General features: G+C 41.0%; 1 protein-coding gene across 3 annotated transcripts in view; it reads left to right on the forward strand.

Moving 5' to 3' along the window:
- The first annotated feature begins 1,185 nt into the window (after positions 1-1,185).
- PRKAR2B (protein kinase cAMP-dependent type II regulatory subunit beta) overlaps positions 1,186-25,258 on the forward strand; it is a 90,509-nt gene continuing 66,436 nt past the window's right edge. The window contains exon 1 of one of the 3 annotated variants that reach the window (XM_055808881.1): positions 1,186-1,747. In XM_055808881.1, coding sequence (XP_055664856.1) covers positions 1,435-1,747 — 313 coding nt within the window. In that variant the 5' untranslated portion in view covers positions 1,186-1,434. Of the gene's footprint in view, positions 1,848-25,258 lie in introns of all 3 variants that reach the window. The other 2 variants (XM_055808879.1, XM_055808880.1) reach the window with 2 other exon arrangements.

Consider the following 25,258-nt stretch of genomic DNA (forward strand, 5'->3'; position numbering starts at 1 on the left):
AAAAGCACCATAACGATTGCTGTATTTTGCTGTCACATTGCTTTCTTGAAGGCAGGTCTTTCAGCATCTTGTTATTACAAACTCAGATTTTGACCGTTTATCTTACCCTGTGCCCTTATCAAGTATATATTTCAAGGCAGTTTGAGTAGTGCTGAACATTTAGTGAAATCAGTTATCAAACAGCCAAGTAGTCCCACCCTTAGATGTTGTAGCAGTTAATTTGTTTCGTGCATAAAAATGAGATTCTAACAGATATTTCTGGAACCCCTAAACGTTGGTGAGAAGCCCAGAGGTGATTACAAATCAGGGGATGATGCAGTTTTCATACATTCCAAGGATCTCGATTGCAATAAGCATTTATAAAACCTTATGAAAAACACAGCACCCGTAATCACCACTTAAAGACATTTACGCTTCCAGATGATGGCAAGTGGCACTCACTTGCCCCTTGCTGAGTGATCTCTGCAGCATGGCTTGGAGGAGTGCCTATGCCCTGCACAGGCACTCGGCAGCGTTTAAATCGGAGTGGAGGTGGGGTTTTTTTGTTTTGTTTGTTTTATTTAGTTAGTTAGTTATTGTTTGCAGTTTGTTTGTTTCCTTTGTTTAACAAGTGTTTCCTTCTCTGGCTAAATTTTTCACGGACCTTAGACACGCAGCTGACGAACGGGATGGGTTTTTTAGCATCGCATCACCACTCTCATCCTAAATAATACCGCTGACCCTGAACAGACAGCGCATCCCTGTGAGGGGGCAGCGGCCGTGAGGCAGCGCAGCGGCGGCGGGCGGTGACAGGCGGCCCCGCTGCGGCCCCCAGCGAGCGGGGACGCGCCCGCCCGTTGGGAGCCCCCGCTGGGACCCGGCACAGGGGAAAGGCGCCCAGAGCCCGGGGGGCACGGGGAGACGCGGGAGGCCGCGGTGCCCGCCGGCGGCGGGGGGAGCCCCGCGGCAGGCCTCGGGGGGGCTCACCGCAGCGGGGCCCGCCTGCCCGCCCCCGGGAGGCTCTCCGCCCCAGCGGGTCCGCGGCAGGCGGGCCGTGCGGCAGGCCGCTCTCCCTCCCCGCCTGCCCGCCTGCCCGCCCGCCTGGCTGGCTGCCTCCGGCGGCGCGGGCGGGGGGCGCGCTGCGGGCCGCAGTCCCCGGCGGGAGGTTGTCATGGTTTCCCGGGTCACATGTGTGCGAGGTTCCCCCGGCGCGGGGGGAGGAGGCGCCGCCGCCGAGGCTGAGCCGCTGCCCCCCGCGGATCCGCCCCCCGCCCGCTCCCACCTGCGCCGCCGCCGCCCGCCCCTTTCGCCGTTGCCCACGGGCGATCCGCCGGGCGCGACTCGTCCCCGGGCTGCGGACCCCCGGCCCCGGCCTCTTCCCCCCTCCTCCTCCTTTCCCCTTCCCCTCTCCCTCCCCCTTCCCAGCCAGGCTGCGCCCCCCCGGCCGGCCCCGGCATGAGCATCTCCATCCCGGCGGGGCTGACGGAGCTGCTGCAGGGCTTCACGGTGGAGGTGCTGCGGAGCCAGCCCGGGGACCTGCTGGAGTTCGCCCTCCAGTACTTCGGGCGCCTCAAGGAGGAGGCGGCGGCGGCGGCCAAGGCGGAGAAGGAGGCGAGCGGCCGCAAGGCGGGCACCCCCGCGCCCGGCCATGACAGGGGCAGCCAGCCGCCGCGCCGGCCCCCCCCCGACGCCCGCGGGGTCAACTTCGCCGAGGAGCCCATGCAGACCGACTCCGAGAGCGGCGAGGACGAGGAGCAGCAGTTCCCGGGTACGGGCCCCCCCGCCGCGCCCGGCCCGGGGGGGAAGGAGCGAGCCGGCCGGGAAGGGCGGGCAGGGCGGGGGCGGCTCCCTCAGCTTTCCGGGCTCAGGTGGGCAGCTGGGGAGGGGACGGGACCGGGACCGGGACCGGGACCGGGCGGGGCGGGGCGGGAGGGGGCTCCCGCTGCAGCGGCCCCCCCGCGCCGTGAGGGGCGACCCCGGGGCAGCCGGGGGGCCGCGCACAGGCCGCGGTGGTCGCGGGCGGTGCGGGGGTGGCTGCGGGGCCGGTGGGCGGCGGGCAGCGGGGGCCGCGGCGGGGCACGTCGGCCCGGGCGGCTGGTGGGTGGGAAGGGGCGGGCTGCGCCGTTGGCCCGAGGGAGCTGCCCCGCGGCGGAGCCCACGGGAGGTGCCGTCTCCCGCCGCGATCTTGGCCCTCCCGGGCAGCCCCTTTGCGCGGCCGGTACCGGCGGAGCCCGCAGCTGTGCGGCTTAGCGCGTACGGGCCTGTAATACCCCTGACAGAAAACCTACGCGCTTCCTTCTGGTAAGGGCACAAGAGAGCAAATCCACGTTGTGTGATCAGTCCGGTGCTGCGTCTGCTTTAGAAAACACCTGCCGTGGGCATGTTACTGTATTTACGCCCTTGATTAAGCATTTCACGTAGATGTACTAATCCGTGTTTCAAAAAGTAGAGCACAATTGAAAACATAATTTCTTCCTGAAAGCCAGGGTGAGATTTTCTGCGTGCTGGAAGGGCCTGCGGAGCACGCGTGGCGGCGAGGCCGGCAGAGAACGCGTGCGGTACCCGTGTGTTGGAGGGCAGCACCTCTCTGCTGGCAGCTAATGACACCTCACCTTCGTGTGGCTGGTGGGCTTATGTAGGGGCTGTGTCAGCCCCAGAGGGGCTCATTTATGGGGCAAGTCGTAGCTGTCTCTGAAGGGTGTGTAGTGCTTGGTCTTTGTGTGATGAGCAGCCTAGCTGAAGGGTCGGTCAATACGGCTCGATGCTGAGGGGTCAGTCGGTGGGGTTAGATGGAGAACAGAAAGCACCCAAGCATCTTTACCGTTAGTTTATTTTTTTGAGAACAGCTTGAAATCCAAGTCTAGCTCATCAGATCATTGAAGCATTCATCCCTCCAGGTCATGCTGGAGGTAGATTTACTTAGTGGAGTACAGAAGCCAGCTGTTTGCTAGATGAGTAGCAGTGCAGTTTGTAAAATAATGTCTGATGTGCATTTCGTCAGGAAAAGAATACAGATGTTTAAGAGCTGGGTAAGTTTTCTAAAGGCTTTATGTCTAAGACTGTCCTAAGACCCTAAAACTGTTGCCGTTCTCTTCATCTGTTCTTTGCAGCTATACTATGTGTATTTAAATGAGAACTCGAATCTGTCAGTGAGGTTCTGCAGATTTATGTGGTAATTTTGAACTTTAATGCTGATTATGTGAGATTAGTAAAAATCTGGAAATTTGTTGTCTTTGAAAACAGAAGTGGGGATAATGTGGAAGAACAAAATTATTATCTTAATTCACTAACACTAGACATGGTGTTAAAACATGAATTACTATAACACAAAACAGACTCATTGGTGAATGGAGAACTGGAACATTGTGTGGAGGGAAGTGCAGAAATGTAGCTTGATTTATTAGCATGTATGTATTACATACGTAAAACTTTACAGGGTGTTTTATGAAGCTTTCTAAGCTTTTCTAAAGAATACCTGTAGTCAAGGTTCTCTTTGTACTCTCTTTGTCGTGATCATGAAGAAGGGAAGCCATTATTGTCAGTATTCTCATTAAGGGACATGCTAAAATGACTTAGTTTAACTAACAGATGTACCCATTTGACAAAACCCCTTTAAAGTATTGCATTTTTTTATTATTAGTTTAATTGTATTATGGCTTGTAATCTCCGTCAGTTGGAATAATTAATAATTAAAAGTAACAAAAATGGAAATATTTGTGAAACAGTGTGGAAGGTGAATAGCAAGTTTTAGTAAATGATTACTAATGGTGTGCTTGTGTATGCGTGGATTGTGCAGGAGTGTGTATTTTAAATTCAAATTTTATGTCTGCCCTGAATAGGTATTCTTTTAGGTAACGTAACAATGCATCCACTCAGCCTTTTGTTAATAACTGAAAGCATAGACTCGCATTCAAATCGTTAATGGATTTAAATACCAATTTTAAAGCATATTTCTTTTGTGCTTTTGCTTTCTGTTTCTATAAGTAGCAGTTTTTAAGTTTAAATTGGAGGGTTTTTTCTTAGGAACTTAAGTTGGAGGGAAAATTTTTTTCTTTTCTTTGATTATTCATAAAGACAAAAGAAAAAAAGACTACTTCTGAATAGTCAGTTTTTCCTGTTTGTATACTGTTTTCATACAGGAGAGGAAAACAAAGCTTATAAGCAGATGTAAAATAAAAACCTCTGGGAAGGAGCTGAGACCTGGTGGTGGTATCTTTTCTTTGCTAAAACAGTGCACTTGAAATGTCAAGCTGATAGTGTTCCTTAATTATTTTAAACAGAACGTTGTTGAGTGCTCCTTGTAAATGCTATTGTCTCCAACCTTCCACCCCCCAGTACGTGTTTCTAAATACCTACAAGAACTGCAGTTGAACTCTTTGTCAGTATTAGTTTTGTCCTTGAAATGCATTTTGGAAGGTACATCAGCATTATCCTGTTTCAGAAATGACAAGCTGAGGCATAAGCTGTGTTTAAAAGAAGAAAACCTATACTCGGGATTGACTCATATGTGAACCATGAATTAAAATCACTTCAGGCCCTCTCCTGTGTCTGTTGCATCAGTTGCCAAAATTAAAGATAAAAGCAGTTACGTTGTCTGGAAGGAGAACTTTGTCATATTGGTGTTGTAGTTCTGAATCGGCACCTGGAGTTAAGGTGACCTCTGAAATGACATTCTTTTCAGAGAATTTAGATCATCCCCTTCTGAACACACAGCTTAATTTGGGAGTGATTTTTAGGTCTCCTAGTTGTTGTTTCGTTGGTTGTTTTAATATATGTTGTCCTACACGGGTGTATTAGCATTAATCAGTGATGACAACTAATTCCTACTAATACTAACAGCAATTACTAAATTGAATAGGACATATAATAAAAGAGCCCCTTGAGCAAATTCTTCTAACTTTTTGCAGGTTTGAAGTGCATCTTAAAATTTACTGTGTCTGGAAAAATTTGAAAATGCCAAGTTATTTGTTCTTTTACAAATGACTATATTTTACTGCTTACATGTTGATGTGCAACTTATTTAGATGGGTAACAACCCATGTCATTTGTAACAGCTGTTTTTAAATATTTGCCGTAGCTAAAAGTTTATATTTCATCTAGCCTTAATATGTATTAGGAGAGATGTTGTTAGAGGTAACATTGCTGTTCTTTAAACTAAAAAATTGCAGTGCTGCATGTACCGTTTGGCGTCACGTAGCCTTGGTTTACTTTGTTTTTCTTTTGTTTTACTTTGGTTTGTTTTGGTGTTTTTTGTCAGATAGTGATGTATTTTAACAGGAAAATACTACAGCTGTCCCTTTCCTCCCCTGTGTCCTTCTGTTGGTGTGTTGGTTGCTTTGAGTACCTTCCTTAAAAACTTGAGCTACAAAATGCAAGTATGTATCTCAGCTTCACCTACTGATTATGTTCAAATAATACAAGATCACTCCTTAGGTAAAACATACGTATTCTGGCTTACAGTATCAATGTTAAAGGCATGTCTTTATTTTAGTTCCTTTATTGAGTCTGAATCGCTTTATGCATATACACAAATTTTGAAGTAATAGGTAAATTGTAGAAGCCAGAGCATCAGAGAAGACTTAGCATAGAACCACATCCATGCTGGCTTTGTGATAATAAATGATATTTCATCAGTTCTACTAACCTTACTTATGGCTTTCTTCCTGAAATTAAACAAACCCAGAAAGCACTGAACCGTTTGTAACCTTCCTGCAAGTCTGTTGTGCGATGACAACGGGTAGATTAGAGCAGTGGAAGGAGTCAGTAAGAGCAAGGGGGCGATATAAAAATGTGTATAGGCTGTCGTAGGATATCGTTAAATCAGGGACCATACAGCAAAATGTGAATTTCTTAAGAATGTGTATATTCAGATTAAAATCTGGGTTACGATGGGTGGTGGCTGAAAGCATTACTGTCTGATAAGTGTTTAACCAACTTTAGGAATGAAGATTTAATAATTTCTACAGTCACTTACCTGAAATACAAGAAGAAATAAAGCATTGTTTGTATGGTTATAAGGACAAACCCAGTCAGGCGCCCGCTGGAGCAGCCTTACTGCAGATGCAGTTTAGTCAAGTTTCCAGTTACAGGTGAGTCCCTTGAGAGCGTGTGAGCGTGGCATTGTGGTGCACTCCTTCGCAAGGCTTTGGGCTGAGTCTCCTTGCGCTTTTCCAGACTGTCTGTCTGCTGTGGTTCAGAGCACAGTGTGTGTAAGAGACCATTCAAGGTGAATGTTTGGGAAGAAGACAGTTTTCTGGGAGGGAATTAGCTGCGTGGGTGGGTGCCTTTCTGGTTCAGTGGGTCTTGGTAGGCAGGGGATGGCTACTGGCCACTCTTACGTAGTAGTCACAGTCACAAAAACTCAGAGTTTTCAATCCTTGTTATAAATCTTCAGAATAATAGAGCTTTTTGAAGTAATGGTTTCTGGTATTTTTGACAGGAGCAAACTAAAATATTTTCTTTGTGTTAACAGTTATTTTAGGGAGCAAACCTGGGCAAGTTGGCAGGTAGTGTCTTTTTTTTGTAGATCCCTTAGTTTGACCCAGGTGGAGTATTCAGGTTGGGAAAACTGCAGTCCAAAAACTTAGTTTGTGAAAATTGTAAGCAATTAAGCAACTAAAATTGTGAACTTGTAATGGGTAGCATTAATAGTCCTTGTGGTAAGGACTGTGATTCCCTCTCAGACGTGTATATATGTGATTGTAGATGAAAAGCATACTTTTTCTGTAACCACTTTCTTTTTTTTAAAAAAAGTGCGTTTGTGTTAAGAATTTAGTTGAAATGATAGCAGCCTCCACTCAAAAGTATATATGTACCCCTGCTCAAAACAAAAGCGCTCATAAGTGAAGGTGTCTCTGCCTGCTATTATTTTGTTAAAGTTTGTGTGTATTTAAGAGAAGCAGGAGAAAATTTGAAAGAACAGAATGTATCTCCAGCTTCTTTTTCTCTAAAGTAACAACTTGAAACTGATTTTTGCTGGCTGCTCAGCTCAGAAGGAGAGCAGCATTAATTCAGTAAGTATAGGAAGAAATAAAATTTTGTTGGCATGAGTTTGCAATGATTGCATTATGAATGATAAGGTATAAACAGTGTCAGTACTAACATTTGCATACCACTGCTCCGTTTCTTGCACGTATCATGTCTGTTTTAAAGAATTGGCTTCCTCAGCAATGCTCTAGGAGTTTTGTGTTACTTGCTGACTTCAGTTCAGTTTCCCAGAGAAGCTGAATGTGTTTTGTTCCCTTTGTTTACTCCTGTTTATACATCTACATGAATGAAAAAAACAACTGCCTTTTTAAAGTGGAGAGTAAAGATGAATCCATGAATGTCAAGAAGGTGCCTGCTTTTAGAATTTACTCCTACTGAAGTTATATAAAACCCAACATAATGGCCTAGCATTTGTAACCTGCACAGACAGAGGTGCTTCATGCATCTGTCAGCAAGTTAAGCTTGGTTAAATACATCTATATCTCAGAGTTTATCCCCAATCTGTTATGCAGAAGTATTGCGTTCTGTTCTCTAATTCTGTCGAATGAGAAACCTCAGTCTGAGGGAAATCTACCTTAAATAGTCAAATCTCTGCAGACTTACTGGCCTTAGCTGCTCCTATAAATCTGGAACATATGGTTTGGAAATTGCACATTTAGGTCACAAGGTACAGATTAATCAAGGTATGGGCTGCTGCCCCGCTTTTGGTTTTCCAGTATCAAAGATGATCTCTGGATTGGGAAATTTCATTTGTCAGGACAGTGATGAAAGAAGTAAGAAGGCAAGGTGGAAGGCAGGACATAGAGGCAGAAAAGGAGTTTGTGTGTGGTAAAGGAAAATACAAAGGTAAAAAGCAAGAGGAAGGAGGAGGAACAGAACTGAAGGGGAGGAAGAGAAAAGAACAGAGCGCATTAAATTCTCTGCTCTTATTTTCTCTACCCAGATACAGCCCTGGTCTCCTTGGATATACATCCCAAATTTATGTCCTGAAATTTTCTGTTGAAATTGTTTCGCTTACAAATGTGTTTCACAGGAACACAAATGCAAACAAACTAAAATTAGTGGTCAGTGCATTGTATGAAAATGAACTTGGTCATCTGATGCTGAGAGATCTTTCAAGTATTTTTGACGTGGGTCATCTGTCATATTGCTATGTCTGGAGACTCATAACACCTATATTCTGTTGAGTGTGTATTCTAATGAAAGTTTCAACTTAAATTTTAATGTAGAATCCAGATTCTTCGCAACCGTTTTCTGTTTAAAAAAGAAACAGTAGTGATCATCATCAAGAAAGTCAATAGGCATGTGGGTACAACCGCAGGTACAATTGCAGTCTTCGTAGAGAGCTAAGAGGGTCTTGGTGCTGATGGAAAAATGAAATATTGTGTAGTATCTAACAAACACTTCATGAAATGTCCCTTAGTGCTTAATAAAAATCAGAGTGGTTATCTCACCAACTATTATTTTAATGGGAATGCCTGGAAGTCATGCTATAGAAAAACTATTCCCGCTCCACGTTGCAGCTCTTCTTTTGAGCTTCAAGTGAGTGTAATTTTAGAAAAGTTCTGTGCTTTAAAAAGATGAGTGATTTTTTAAAAAGTGAATGATGGGAGGGAGAAGGCTTTGAGAAAGAGAGCCATTTAAAATGGCTCAGTATTCTCTGCTGCTGGAATAGGTTTTGACGTACATGAATTAAAAGGGGTTGATCTTACTGCAGATGATACATTTATCACATGGTCTTTTTTTATATTGTAGGTTGTTACATGGGTGTAGGTGCATAAAAGACAAAGTCCATGCATGCATGAGTTACTACGTGCTAGGTGAATCTATTAAAAGAAATGTGCACCTATACAAGTAGGTATTATTCCATAAACATCTATCAATGATGGTATTGTTTGAAAGCAGCCTTATGAGAATTCTAAAGGAAATAAATACTCTTTTTTTTTCTTGGATGATGACATCAATAATGCTTGATAGCTTTATGTAGAGGTTTTATACTAAAAGCCCTTACCCTTTCAGGCTAACCCTTTCCATTGCTGGGTAGGAGTGATAACCTGTTCACTTTATGGAACTGAACAGGATGTTCTTACTGTGAATTTTGCTCATGACAAGTAATTACAAACTTCATTTATTTATTTATTTATTATTTATAGAATACAGTTTTGTTCTGTAGATCAGCTTTCAGTTATAGTATCTAACAAGATGTTGTTAAGAGGGTGAAGTTTGACTTTGAGTGTCCTTTGTTTTCTTTTCTTGTTTTACTTTTCTAATTGACTGGCTTGATTACTTTTTTCTTTGAAGAAATTCTTCATGTTTGTCAATTCTACTTTTCATTTAAAAATTTGAAGAGCTCTATTTTAAGATTTTGTGCATTTGGTAGCAGAAGTACTCGCACAGAATTTCTGTTTGCAGTCTCTAGGCAGTGCAATACATGAATCAAGATTTAAATCAATATGGCAAGTAACCTAGAAGACGTACGGTTTTGGGGCTACATCAAAAAGATGATGCTAATCAAAAGTCTGGTGCCTCATTCAGCATTTTAAATTATACCATGCCATAGAAAAAAGTGTGAGATCTGAAATGAAGGGGGATGTAGACAGGCAGGGGTGCCTGAAGTGCATGGCAGTAAAATACAGGTTGTAGTCACAGAGTGAAGTTTGCCACACTTTCTATAAAAGGCATCCTTTTAGCATTGCTGCTCAGAAAAGTAATTTATGGACCATAGATAAAATGAGGAAATCGTAAGGAATGAAACAATAAAAAATTTCCAAATTTTAGTTGAGTCAGCCTTGCCTCATTTTTCTGTAACACTCTGGATAATGGAAGGCAGTGTGGTAAAAACCATACTGTAACAACAGAGGGACTTTTTCACTTGTATGTTTGCCTCTTAAATTGCTCTGCTTAATGATATTAAGAAAAAGTCATCAGAGCAAGAATTTGTAGCTCAGAGCTTGAGCAGGTAAAAACTGACAATGAGAATAGCTTTCTTACACATACTGTTCCAGTTATTTGACTAAAGTGGTTTTTGTAAAGCTGGGCTAAAAGGGTCAATTAGAAAATATTATGAAGACTTCCTTAATGGAGGGACTAGAAAATTGCTGTATAAAATATACTTTGAAAGGAGAAGTAACATGATCTTTCCTGCTCGGAGTTGTTCCAGATAACATCCTGCTTGTATAATAGAACTTTATAACAGCCTCAACCTCTTCTGAATCCCTGTGATGCAGATTTAAAATGTGTTTATATAAATAGTGATAGTCTCATCATAGTATAACTTTCTAGCAGATGTATCTATTGTAAAATGTACTTGACAGGAAGAAGAGAAATCCTTGCCCAGCACTGGAAAGAAAACATTCCTTGCAAAGCTTCAGTGTAGACTATAAATAAAAGATGTACAGAATCCTCAGTGTTGGGATGATTACAAGTTGGAACCAAGTGTCAACCTTCAGACTTGCTAGCCTGAGAGCACAGGCTGAAAGGTTAGGTGTGTTTTCTCATTTTGATTTTAATGATAGGCTTGTTATGCTAGTGTAAAAAATAAAATCCCTTGCCATGAATTTTAAGGCATTTGTAACTGTTACAGGGCATGGGTTAACTTGAACTCAGTCTGTCCATGAAAGCATTGTTGTGTCGTTTTGTTGGATGACCCCATGAATGGGTATATATTGGACTTAGCTGGTCCTTTTAATTTGATTCCCATTACTTTCATCACTGAACTTGTTCCCTGTTCGATTCTGTCTCTGCAGCTCTAACACTGCTTTTCATTGGTGCTTAAGGAACTCCATCATTCAGCCAATAATTGCCTTTGGTAAAAAGTGCAGACTAATGTCACAAGTCCTTGAAATAGGTGTTGATCATGGAATTTTAAAGTTTTGCTTTTTAAGGTTTTGTAAATGGATGTGTACAAGGTAGTAAGTATATTTAAACACTCTTTTTGGATTAACAATGGTTAAGAACTTTAATGACAAAAACTTTGTCTAATGGAGAGCTGGGATCTGAAATTTCTTGTTCTTTTCTGAAACTGTGATACTATCGCGCAGTCGGAAACAAGTAAGATGTGTACTATAGATGTATGTTAAAATTTTCTTAAGGCTTTGAACACAATGTTTTACTGCCATTCTAATAAAAAACATTTTTTCATAATGAATGAGTTTTCAAAAATGTAGTTCTTAATAGTAGACACTATTAAACATTAAAGGGCCAAGTTTTTTGGGGTTTTGTTTGTTTTTTTCATTTATGCCTAATTTCTGTTGAAATTGAGGAGTTAGGATTCAGTACTTTCTATAGATCTGCTTCTTCATAAGTCTTTTTAGTACTAGACCCAGTCATCATTTTCTCTTAAGTTCTGTTTTTTCCCCTGTTTTTAATGCACAGTGTTTTCTCTTTCCAGCCATTTCGTTCAATACCTTTGAGTAATGTTCAGGAATCTTGCTCTAAAAGCCATCTTTTAGCTGGTAATTTATCTGTCTCTATTGGTTTTTAATAGGTACTCAAAACATGAGAAACTCTGATCTAGCCTTCACCACTACATTATTTAAGCATTTCTGAGGTAATTTAAATATAAAGTTAACAGCCTGCCTTCCTTCCTGTTGCCTCGGTCTACAGGAAATATTACTTAATAGCTAATGCATGTATAAAAAATTGGTCTGAAAGAAGGTAGATGGTTATTTGGTCTTAGATACTGCTAACTTCAATTCTTGATAAAAATTTATCTGCATATCCTCCTTGCTAATCTGTCAATTTTGTCCTTCTACTGGAATGTAGCTGCTGCTGGCAGTTGAGGTGGGAGTAGATGCAGATTCATTTCCATTATCCACCTTGCAAAAAGAAGTAATTTGTTCTTCTGGTTTTGCTTTCTTAGAAACATTAATAAAATGGAGTCGCTGTTTGAAGTGCACTCTTAATTTGCCGTCTATCTGGAATATATTGTCATACGAACATGGCCTCTCTGTAATTGTTTCAGGTTATGGCCTCAAAAAATTGAAAAAAGAAGAGAAACAATGCCATGCCTTCTTAAAGTCCATCTTTCAAATCACTGCATTCAGCACAGATGCAGGCTGTGGGATGTATAAAGAGATTGGGAAGTCTTGGGATCTTGGGATGTCTCAGTCAAGGAACAGTTTAAGCTTGCGAGAGGAAAGGTATGCTTTCTGTGCAAACATATAAGTGTTTCTCCTTTGACTTTGGGGAGTTTTGGGAGTGTGGCACAGCCTCTAGATTGAAGGTTCTTAACATGAACTTCTCTAAGTACTACTGGAAAGACCCGGTGTTCATGCTGCTGCCAAGATTGGATGTCATTGATCCATTTCCACCAAAGAGAGGGTTTTCTTGGGGAGGTTATATGGAGCACAGAAATAAAGCAATGAGTTGCAACCTACTTCTTCAGTCTCAGCTTTTTTTTTTTCCTTTTTTTTTTTTTTTCTGAAGGATCTTTCTCATGCACTGAATTTAAATAAAAAAAAGTAAGAGACAGTAAAAGACAGTGGCAGCATTTGTTTTTCCACCTTTTGTTGCTGTTAAGAGTATATAGAGTGTTTTGTTTTCCTCCTTTTGCTTTTTGCAATATGTAGAGTTAAGAAGGTTCCTTGACCTGCTATTTAAACAGAAGCTCAATCAGTGGCTAACATCCATTTTCCTTGTTTTGAGATATAGGCGTATTTGCAGTTCTGCTTGGCAGTGATGGAAGATATATCACAGAAACATGTGTGATCACACTTGTCAATCGAAAGGAGGCAGGTTGATATTTACAATTCCAGCATGACACTCGCTGTCTTTATAGCTGTAACACCAGATAATGGAAGGCAATCTGGGAGTGAGTTTAAAGGTGCATGTATAGGCTGTTCAGAAAGAGAGACAAGTTCTCTTGGATCCAGACCATTGTGGTGACCTTGGTATCAGCCTGTACATCATTAGGTGCTTAATGGAACATTTTTTTTTTTGGTAGAAAAATGTTTCCCTGTCTAACTCTGGATGAATTCTGTCACTATAGCATCTGAATCATTGACAGAATCAAAACAAAGCATGCAGATTTGCTTCAGAAAGAAATGGCCGTAAATCCTACAGGTTAAGGAGCCTGTTAGTACTTCTCCCTAATAAAGTATGCCCTTTGTTACTTCTTCTGGCTCGGAGGTGACAGAGCCAGGGTCCTGTTCTGGGGTGGCAGAGCCAGGGTCTTGTTTTGGGGTCCATGGCCCCCCCGGCAGGCTGGGCACAGCAGAGCCTTGTCCCATTGGGACAAGGAAACTCAACCATTGACCAAAATATTATTTGTTCTTCTTACGTGCCTGGAGTTTTCCGTACTTTCTAAGATGTGGTTTACTTCTGAGGAAGGAGTTACCGTTTGTGGCTGTGGTAGAAGTCAGTACATTGCAATCTGATCTCTCACCTTCAATGTTTATTGCAAGTTCCTCTTCAGTGGATTATTTTTTTTTAAGTTTTCATATTTTATTTGCTGAAGTTGTTACACAGTTGCTTGTGAAGAGACACTGAACATACAAACTGGCATATGCCTTTATTGTTTCTTTAAGTCACAGTGTAAAAATCATAGTGTGAAGTTATTCCAGCACTGGGTTGGTATGCATCCGGTTCGGTTGGGGTAAAACCAAATCAAAACATGTTTTATGGCCTGAAAGAGACAGTTGGTGTATGGCATTGTGTGTATTGTACACTTGCAACATCTAGTTTTATTCAGGAAGTACATTACAAAAGGTACGTTACAGTGCTGAGAATAGAGGCAGCACCTTCAGAGCTATCTGGCACTGGTGACATTCAGAGCTGTCTAGCACTGACCAGCTGGCTGGCAGGCCAGGTGAAGCAGGTGAATACTGAATTTATGTGAATTCTTTCAGTTAGGTACTAGTTTGGTATCAGATAAGTTTCTCAAATTAGTAGGAACTTTTTTCTTTGAGGCTTTCTTCATTGTTAAATTTAATTGGAATTGTTCGGCAAGTTCAGAAGCTAGTAAGAGCAAGCAGATGGGTAATGTAGTGGTATAATTTTTTTCTGTGAACCAAGACAAAAGAAATCAAGCAGGAAGCAGTTTTCTTGAAATGAGGTAGTTATTACTGACAGCAAATAATAGCAACAGAGTATGCAATAGTCCTTATTGCTTTTTTGTTGCTTGCAAAATGAAATTACTCTTGCTTGTTTCTGGTGTTTGCATAGTTTGTATTGAAACTAATTAAAAATTGACAGGTTGGGTTCTGTGGAAGCACACCCTTTCTTCCCAAGTGTCAAGAATAGAAACATAACTGCTTTTACACTTAAGGCAGTAACCAACACCTGGAAAGTAATAAGAACCTGATTATTGCCGAGAAGTATTTCTTGGTTGTTTTTGTTTTGTTTTCATTTAGAAAATGGACAAAGTTCAGAACATAAACACATGGGCTGGTTTAAAAATGTAAAGGCAGAGCCAAGAAGATTTACGCATTCATTCCGGAAACTCTACTTTATATTTACTTCTGGCTTGGAACTGACATTGTTTAACTTGCGTTTTCTGCATTCCAGGACAAAACAGTTTATAGAGGCTTTTTTTTTTTTTTTTTTTTTTTTTTTTTTTTTTTTTTTTTTTTTTTTTTAGGTGAAGGGATGAATTTAGCTTCTATCTCGATGCTAGAGTTTTTTTTTTTTTTTATGGAGTACATCTAGGTAGTAAAGTTTTGCTTTATAAAACTAGCCTCATACTTTTTCTTGCACAAATTGTGTAGTAGAGTTTCAGGAGTTGCAATGTTTTCTAAAGATAACTTCTCTTAGTGTAGTTTGTTTGACACTGGGCTCTGTGTTTATAGAGTGAGGAATCAAATGCATATAACCAATTGCACTTTAAGGAGTGGAAAGAAGGTTGAAATTTTGTAACTGGAAAGTCACAGAAATTCCAGTTAGGGTATGAGGTGAAACTCGCTACTCAATATGAAACTTGCTTTTTTTCTGTTTTTCTCATGATTAAACTTCAGTCATAGTTCTCAGTTTTAAAAATTTATTTTTGGTCATGAGTAGTCTTGATTTCTAAGATAGTAAGTATCACTGTTATTTGACTACTGTTTTCTATTGGTCAAATCCTACATATTTTATGTAAGTGGTTTGATTTCTAAGAAACTTCTTGTTTTAATAGCGAAAAGGAGAATTTGTCTGTGGAGCTGTGAAACAAATGAAAGAGGCATGTTAATTAGAATTATTGGAATGCCTGTAAAACTGGATAGCATTCATCTATAATACCTCTAGAAATTTTAACGTCATGATACAGGAACACTTACAGGGCCTATGAACCTATATGCTTTAGAAAATATATACACATCTATTTTTATATGCTGGCCTGATGAAGCTCTCATTGTCTGCCAGATTGATAAACACTTCAAAATGAGTATGTATGGTGCTGTATATATGTATAGTAACTGAGGGCGACTTTTTCCATATCCTACCAGTCATAAGAGATTAAAAATTATGCAAAAAAAATTATTTAAATACTCCATGGGTCTGGGTGGAATCCACAAGACAAAGAAATTTGCACTGAAGTCTAAGGTTTGGTCTTTTCTAATCTCATCCCTTGATAATCATCCTTTATGGAAGAAGAATGATCCAGCAATTAAAAACAGGGTTCTGAGAGTTAAGACAAATTGGGTTGAATCTCCACGTGTGTTACAGGCTTGCTGTGTGCCTTTGAGTTGTTTGCACTTTATGTCTGAGCACATGCTGTAACTTGGTAAAATGGAATATTTGCCATCCCCATCTTTGAGGGACCTTTGTAGCAATATGTGTGTGAAGCATTTTGAGGGGCTCGTGTAGCATTGTTTGCCTGTAATACTTCAAAAAAACCTAGCATCTAGAGTCCAGGGCCTAGCTGATGCTAGAATTTAAGAAATTTTTGTCTGATGCGGGTTTTTTTTCTGACCAAATATAGAGTATAATGAATTTATCTTTCACTGAAATGTGCAGGAATATCTGAATAATCAGCAAAGCTCTTGTAAACAGAGGAAACCTGGGCTACAAAGGTCACTGATAAAAAGGAGTACCAAAACTCAGAAAGCTTCAGTGCATTTTGCCATTGTCCTACATAGATTATATCTGGACCAGCTTGCCGCCTTCCAGATTTTATCGTAGGAGAGTGCTATAAGGTTGTTGATAACTTCAGTACTGTGCTCTAATGAAGAGTATATTCACAAATGAGCATGAACTCATCTAGGGGAGCTTGGGGGCAGAGCCATGGGACTCTGGGGTTGGAAACTCTATAGGAGCCCGAGTGAGGAGAAGGGAGCCGGGAAAGGCAAAGCTGTTTGCCTGGCCAACAGCTGCCCCAAAGGGGGTTGGCTGTTGTGGGGAGTGGAACGTGCTGGAGATGGCCTTGGGTAGCTGCATGCCAAACAGCCAGTCCTTCTCAAGCAGAGCAGACTGTCACAAGCACAACCTCACGTGAAGGGAGTGCAGAACTCCCTTGTCTGCACGCTGAAGAGATTGCATTGCTTAATATTCCTAACTCATACCGTCGTTTACCAAATTGTTTATATAAAAGGCAGTTTGTGGTTATTAATACGGACTCCTGCCGTATAACCATTACAGAATCCTACATTTAGCCATGTGTTCTTCTGGTCATGCTTAACATGAAGGTCACGTACAGACCCAGTGTATGAATTCTTGTCTTGTGTTGGTGTTTTTAAAAACAAAAAGTTATCCTTGTTTGTAATTTTTTTTCAATCTGCTACTAGGTCAAAAAGTAGAATTAAATTATTTTTTTATTGTACAAAATAATTTTTAAAAGAAAAATTATCAGGAATACTCCTCATCTTGACTTCTAGTAACCTAATGTCCGTGCTGGGAATTGAAGTTAAAAGTAGTGTTTGTCCTAAGTTTATGAAGTTGAGTATCCTTTAATTTCAGAAACTTTCTGAAGCAGTCTACATCCTTTTTTAAAAAAAATTTTTGAGAAAGCAAGGAAGAAATGTTAATTTGTTAAGTAATTTACAGAAGTGGATTTTATTTTTTTTCTGCTGAGGGTATAATGTAAAAGCATGCACGTTGGGAAATAAACTCTAGCCTGTCTTTGTGGATACTTGGAGTCAACTTGGAGTCAGGTGCCCTACTTGCTTTTTAGCATGCTTGCTTGCATATTGACTTCAAGAGAAAAGCCTTTAGTGCTTGCCCTTGGAATATGTCATGGCCTGAGGAATAGGGCTTTTTTTTTTTTTTTTTTTTTTTTTTTTTTTTTGAGATGTGGGTTGCTAGTTTGTATGTAACTAGTCAAACAGACTCATCCCTTAGTTTTTGTTTCTCCCTTTTTGATGTAATCTTGCCCTTTCCTGTTTACCTGCTCTAAAAGAAGTAGAATTTGTTGAAAGGCAGTGGTGGCTGGAGTTGGACACTAGACAGGCCAAGTACCACTTCACCAGACACAGAGTTAAGAGTTATTGCCATGTCCCCAATGCAGAGCTTGAGCAAGACTCCAGATCTCCAGCTGCATCTGTTGGTCTGCCTTTTTCGTGTATACTTCCCTGTTCAGTATCCAAATCTCAGGTTATCTGCCCAGGTAGGTAACTGTAAATAGACAACATGCAAAAGTATGTGTCAGGCATCTTGGATGGGCGTGGAGGGAAGGGATCTTTGAGTCATGACCACATACATTTTTTATGATTTGTTTTAGCTCTATTTCAGGTAACGGTGTCATTATCAAATGTAATTTTGTTAGGGAATCCAAATGGGGAGCACAGTGGATTTTGTTTGTGTTCTTTTTTTTAAAGCCCTCTACTGGAAGACCATTATTTTATGCCAAGAGTTATTTCATTGCCTGATGACTAATCAGCCCGTTGGAGAGTTTTGTTATCAAAAGCCGTGGAAAGTTGGCCCCTGGTAGGAATCTCACAGATAGTTATTGAAGGAAGTCAGGACTATGTTCTCAAGCTTTGCTAGCCGGGAGCAGAAAGAAATGGGAGTGAAAGTGACTGTGATACCAAAGTTTACTTAAAACAGATGTGACTTTTTAAGTGCTGGCCAAATTATTGAGCAAAATGGAGTAGCACTGAAAAATCCACTGCTTTCCATTACTAGACATTTCTGAATGTGACCCATAAGTAATGGAGCCATAAGGCATAATGGGATTTAGTTTTACGTCATCTCATAGAATGCTTTTAATGCTACTGCAGTGTAAGAAGAAAACAAATGACAGAAGATAGGTCTTTGTATGTGCTTTGACTACTCCTTTTCTTGGGGGCCATTGTGCTGGTGCTACCAGTAATCTCTGTTTCACGGTAACACTACAGAAGGTACTGAAGTGAACTGGTATCTGCAGCTTTCTTTGCCACTCCTCACCTCTCTTGCACAAGTCCATTGGTTCAGGACAGAAAAGACATATCCTATTAACCTGTCCATAAGGTCTGTTCACACTGAGATCTCTTTGACCTCTCCATTCTCTTGAGAGAGTTATTTGGTTGCAAAGGCTCCATAATTGAAGCACAGGTACTGACTCGGCAAGAAGCAGTTTGAGAGTAAGACTAGATTTATAAAAGGGCTCAAGTGACAGCATTTGGTATCATTATGCCCAAATTTTACCTTTGGGACACAAACTTCTCTACACCAAGTTAGGCAATTGAGCTCTATATTAATTATCTTACGTGTATTCTGCGTAGGCTGGATTATAATCCTGGATTGTTCTGGGGAAGTTCTGAGTTGTTACCACGGAAGAGAAAAACCAGTTTGAGCTGAGTGCGGGCCTGGAAAAAGAACCTAAACAAAAGCATTATAACATATATACGCTATGTTGTTTGCTGTTGTTTGTGTCTTGGCACTGGGACAGTAATGTGAAACAGCATGGTTCTGTGTTTGATCATGGTCATACAAATGCTGGCACAGTTGTATCAAGACTGAGTGCAAGACAGAAACTGTGCCATGCTGCATATTATGCTGGGAGGTGCAACATGTTCTGCATGCCTACATTTGTGAGAAAAGGGGTGGCTGATGGGACTGTCATGTTCCAAAACTGAAAGTTGGCTCTTCAAGGGACAGTTACAGGATCAGGGTGGTGGTGATCATGGAGTTGTGGTCCGTGTTTTGTTTGCTCTTTGTTCAGTAGCTAGCTGTCACGTGGTAATGGGTACAAGGGAGGGTGCTGCCTGATCACTTGGAAAGTGGTCATCCCTAATAGCCACCATTATTTACCTGCTCAATTCAGGGGAGTAGACAGCCAGCTGTGCGATTTGGGAGGTGCTATTTGTAAGACCTTCAGTTGATATCCTTCCAGGTTACAGAAACACATTAGATAATGGACTTTGCTTACATAAGTTTCTGCAGCTTTTTTTGGCACCGTTGACAGGATGATATGTGTATGCGGTGTTCCTTTGTGTGATTCTTTATCAATAGGGAGAACAATGATTTGTCCTATTGCAAGTCATGGTAGTTCATTTTTGATGGATTTTTGCCATTATCCACAGTTCTGCAGTTGGTCTGGCAGATTTCACGATGTCTTCAGTAGCACCCGCATTGCTGGTGCCATGTTGGCAGGCCAGTGTGTGGCTAACTCAGGATTAAGCCTGTGAAGATTAGTGGAGTCACTTAGGTATTGCGGTCACCAGGGATTCTTTGGTGGCCTTCTCTACCCTTTTCCTTGACTCAGAAAGGCATCATGAAGATCAGCCTGAATCACACCTGGGCTCTCTACAAGTTAGTGCATCACCAGTAGTCTTTTGGATGTGGATAGTGGTTTTTACTGTCTGAAAGGGAGGTACAGGCTGGTATTATTAAAGATGGATCTGTATCCTGCCCTCTCCCTGGAGTCACGTTTGCATGCTGTCTGCATGTTTGCAAGAGTAAATGAGAACAGATACTGTAAGGGTACCCAAAGCCTGTGCTGAAGCAAGCGCAGCTACCAGCACTAGCTGTGCTTCGTTCACGTGCCCCTGAGAACTGGAAAGTCTAAACCATGAAGGGTGCTTTGGCTGACAGCTTCAACATAATTCCTGACAGTTTGCGGTAGTTTAGCATTGTACATTATGGGAGGTTTTTCTTTTCCCTTCTCTCTCTCCTCTCTCCTCTTCTAACCTTTGGCTCAACCTCTGAAATCTTAACATTGTAGGGTTTGGTAGCCCAGGCTTTTATGTTGCTAGTGTTCCCGAGCTTGCAGCCTGACTAGTACTGACTGGCTGAGGGTGTATTATCATGAATGCAAGAGAAACTCCCTATAAGTACACAAGGTTCTTAAAATATGCAAACTTTTAAACACACCTCAAGTCCAAAATCTTGAATTTCACCAGGAATTGAAATAAGCAGGCAATGTAGATTGCAGATCATACATATTGATGTACTTTTTCATCAAGGTACTTTGTACCACATGTTTTTGCCAAGGTAGTCCTAGGAAGCAGGCAGAAACTTCGTATAAAATCTTAACTTCAGAAAGTTTGAGTGGTCTTTGCCCATGTAAGATTTGTTGTAATAACCTAATGGCAAACTGTCAAAAACATGAATAATAGTAGGAAAGCCTGAGTCTTAAGAGGTTTGAAGTTTTGGTTTAAACATGGGTAGTGTGAGTGTGTATGGGAGAAAGCAGTTATGTTCACAGTTGTTAAACCATGTAAAATAGAGCAGATAATTATAAACTCTACACAAAGGTGTACTCCCTCAGAGAGGAATACTGACAGCCATGACATGTTCTCCAACCCACTACCATCAGCAGGATTGCAACACTATTCCTTTGTAATAAATGTATCTTGCAGGTACTGTCAAGAGACAAAAGACATAAGCTAAAATTTTGTAAAAAGGGACAGCCTAAAGTGTTGTTGTATAATGAGTAAAGGAAGCTGTTGGCTATCGGGATTTCAGGACAACAGGTCACTCTTGTAAAATCTTGGCTGATCTAGCTTGCAATTTGTCAGAAATACTGATTCAAGGACTGGTGCAGTTTATTCTTCATCTTAGGAGATGGCGATCCTGAAGCCTCATGTCATATCAAATGTCAATGTGATAGTTTTACAGATGAGCAGCACCACTCGACTGACTTGGGCATTGCTGGTAGAGCTTTGGCAGAATCACCAGTTTTTCTCTGGTTCTGATAGGCAACATGCATACTTTAGTAAATATGCTTCAGGCAGCAAAATTAGAAAGCAGAAAAGAACGTGAAATTGGATCTAAACACCTACGCTGCAGTGTTAGAAAGCAAATAACCATAATATTCTTAAAATAGCTTATGAGATTTCAAGTGGAAAGAAGCCATTTACAGGTGGTAAGTAGATAAAAGTATTACTGACATTTTGTATCAGGTGGGGTTTAGTAGCAATTGTAAACTGTGCTATGGGCTATAACAGAATATTCCTTGAAGATGGTAGTAAGTTTCTTAGCAAAGAGGGATGTTACCACAAGTGATGTTGGGGTACAGTGATAATGTTAAAAAAAATAATTAAAAAACCCCAGCCCACTCTTCTAGGCAGAACTAGGCAGTTTGGTAAATTGTACAGAACAGAGGGTGAAAGAAAAATGGGATCTACGGGTGGTGACCAAGCTAAGGCAGTGCAGTGCTTCATGTCTTGGGTTTTGGCTCTATGGGAAGGCTTGGGTCTTCATGGCCCAGGGCATGTCTCAGGAAGGCTGACATTTATTCCATTGGTATTTTTAGGTGCAGTTTCATATTCCCTTTTTGCTTTCAAAGTATATTGTCTTTGGTGGGTAGAAATCCTCTCATATACATGCTGTTAGTTTTCACCATATGTACCAAGTAACCTCGGTTTGAGGGCAGCAAATACTCCAAGCCAGGACTTCCACACATGTATCATCTTCAGCTTGTTCCTAGATAAATTCTAGCACAAATTAATTTGTCACAGCCTGTGGTATAACTGGGGATTAGAAATATTGCTGTGAATGATCCCCCCCCTCCTTATCTAGATGACTGATTACTTTTAATGAGATAAGTGTACTGGTTGCAAGCAGTAACGAGTATGAATTTCTAAGGGGAAAAATGCTGTGTAGCATGCAGCACTGTGTAACAGAATGCACATTTAAGATAGAAAAACTCAGTACAGGAATGTCTTCACTTTTATGTTCTAGCATGAGACATTAAACTGAAAGAAATTATAGATTTTAAAGGGGGGGTGGGGGTGGGGAAAGGCAGCCCAAATCTCAAACAAGCTGCTTGGGTGGAAAAGTACATACGTTCTCCAAGAGCAGCATTTCATTCCCATTAATGGGCTACGACAGCCCATTTCCCTTCATTGGGCCTTTGGTCTAATACATCAGTCAGTCATTTCATCTTTTTATTTTCAGTGTTAATAATTACATACAGCATCAATTATTCATAAGAGCTGAAATCTCTTAACCAATAAAGTGGGAAAGATTTCTTTGCTGCTTTTTTGAGGTTTGGGTTATGATGGGTTAAATAACCAGCCAACTTGTGGCATAATGACTGGCTGTATGTATATGCCAAAACATGACCATGAAAGTGTGCGGCTCCATAGTAGCATTTTAAAAACAAATGTAATTAACATCAACACTAATTATAACCTGGGAATAATGTAAAAATCCTGAAATAATATATTAGGTTCTCTGTTTGTTAAATGGGACTCCATTTATAACACTGCTTTTTTTGTTTTCCTGACGCCAAAGTGATGCATTTAAATGGATGCATGGTATTTTCATCTTCAGCAAAGCAAAACCCAAGGTATCTATCCACATATTTAATTCATGTTCTTGTGTGGTGACATCTTAATAATCAATGAGTTCATTTGCCAAAAAAATCTACGGAGCTTTTTTGATGCAGATTATGGAGTCAAGCTTTTTGGGTTTTGAAAAAATTATTTGTGTCTTGTTACTATGTATGTATGTATGTTACTATGTAGTCATGCAGCCCTTGGAAGTAGAAAGCCCTTGGGTTTGGAAAGGGGCGATCCTAGTATACTAGCACATAATACCAGAAATATGAGCTGTAGGGCTAAATCACAAGGAGTACAAGGCAATTATCCAGTCTAATTTACAGTCGTCACTATAAGGCTTTCCCAGCTTTCTTGAGAAAGTGTTCTTCAGTGAAATAGAACTTGTTTTCCAGACTGAAAAATGAAAAGAAGTTATCTATAGAGCCAATAAATATCTTAGAATTTGGTTTTGACTAACTTCATTTTAGGGCTACAATCTCTTGTATACTTAGTTTATTTTATTGCATATTATAAAAATGGTTATAACAGGATATTGTGGTTTCTTTTACAGATATGTTGACGTCTTCAGAGATAGGAATAATTATGTATATATTTATATGTTGTGGTACAGATAGTTTTAAAATCTATAGATGTAATTTTTAATTAAAAAAGAATCTTAGGGCATCCCATCTGATGTAGCTATTTTCTGTCACCAACATCTGCTTTTCTTGCAACAGCCAAATTACTCTCTCTCACTTACTACTCCAGTAGCATGTATATACTACCACTGTAGCATCGTTTCTTCCTCATCTTGGGTTTCTCAGTCTGTGTCTATGCGGGTCCTTGAAAGCATGCATTTACTTCATGTCTCACTGCCTGTATTCTTCCTGTGTATATGAATGCATGTATATGTATGCATTGTGCCTCCTTGGGTACATAGTAGCCATGGCTCCTTAGGAAGCACTCTTCCTAGGAGCACTTACTTGCAACGCCTTCCAGCAACACACCCGTCTTTGGGAGCCACGTCCCTCTGTGTACAGATCCTACCCTTTGAGGAACCGAGGATTTTCCTCTGGGGTGGACTTCAGATTCTCCTGGAATGTTAAGGCTTTTTTATTGGGAAATTCAGCAGCGGTGTTGCTATCTAACCTTTCAGGTTCTTTGGCCAAGTGTTGCAGCATGCACCTGTGTGGTCCTGATTTACCCTTTCCCCTGTGTAAAGGCCCAGCCTCTGTGCTGTTCCTGGATTTTGTTTTTAATAAAAAGTAGTCTTTTGAGACTGAGTTATTTGGTGATGGATATAATAAAATATATTTTATGTATTTCATCATTAAAATATTACTGTTGCTGTTATATTTCCAGAAATTGAAAGACGCTTATTTAGAAAGCTGTGCTGTCTCGACTGCATTGCAAGGGCTGTTTGTCTTTCGAATAATGGTTGTGTATTCCCTGGGCTTATCCCTTCTCCTCATTCCTCAGTTCTCATGGCCTTTCACAGAGAAACAAGAATAAGTCTCCATAGACCTGACAACTCCCTCCTTTGTCACAGTAATTTCTTCAAACTGTCAGTGAATGTACCAACCAGAGCCTGGTAACTAGAAGGAAGGATAGCTTTTTCAGAGTAAAGCGAACTGTTTCTGAAGTTATTCCAACTGTAACAAATTTCTTAAGGAGTATAGAGGTTTGTATTGTACAGTTCTATTGTGTAATTTAACAGCTTGATTTTATAATCTTCCTAAATCTGTATTCTAGTACTGTTTAATATTTAGAGATCCTGAGAAAGGAAAGACCATGTACCTTGACCTCGGGTATGATACTGACTGTAAATGCAATCTGCCGTTAATTCTTCACTGGTAGATTATCTGTTTTGGACAGTCTGTGCCGTTGCGGTTGTGGATTACCTGTGCCACTGCTACCTGTGCTGGTAGTGCAGCACAAGCGCAGCTGAACTGCTGTTGGAGCCAGCTCCAGTGCAGCCCCATGGCTGCCCCTGGGCCTGGGTGCCCCCATGATGTGCCTGCAGAACTAGGCGTGCAGAGGTGTCTGGCTGGATTTAGTCTGGGGAAGACTGTTTTGTTAGCCTAGGCTCAGCATCGGCCATGCAGAACCTACAGCAGCACTGGGACAGGTAGGCATGCCCCTGCTGAGACTGGCTGTGCGTGACTCCCATGGGTGGGAGCACACAGAGTGGTGGTGCTTGTCCTACCTTCATTGAGATTTTGTGAGATCTTACTAGTGTGAAGGTACATTAACATAATTTTATTATCTTATGTCTGTCTGAGCCTCTGAAATAATTGTTCTACCTGTAATAATCTTGACCTAAATAAAAATTTCCTGTGATGCAGGGAAATTAGAGGGGCTTCGAATTATTGCTGCTATTATTACTGTTATCATCCATGGTATCTCCGTCTGTCATTGTCCTGGGTAATGGGGAGTTAACTGTATTTCATCCATTTGGGACATAAATATGTAAGTCTGACTAAAGCATGTATTTTAGAGAGACATTGATTTAGGTTTGATTTTTCTTTTGTTCTGATTAGTTCATTCTCATTATTTATCTGTTTATAAAAGAAGACAAGTAGATGTTAATTTCCATGATATAGGAATTTGATTACAATAGCCATAATTCAAAGTATTTCTGAAAGGTGCTGGAACTCTGAGACAAACAGCTGAGCTTGGAACTGAAAAGGTGGAGC

This window comes from Falco peregrinus, chromosome 6 (assembly GCF_023634155.1).
Source record: "Falco peregrinus isolate bFalPer1 chromosome 6, bFalPer1.pri, whole genome shotgun sequence".
In the NCBI taxonomy this organism is placed as follows: domain Eukaryota; kingdom Metazoa; phylum Chordata; class Aves; order Falconiformes; family Falconidae; genus Falco; species Falco peregrinus.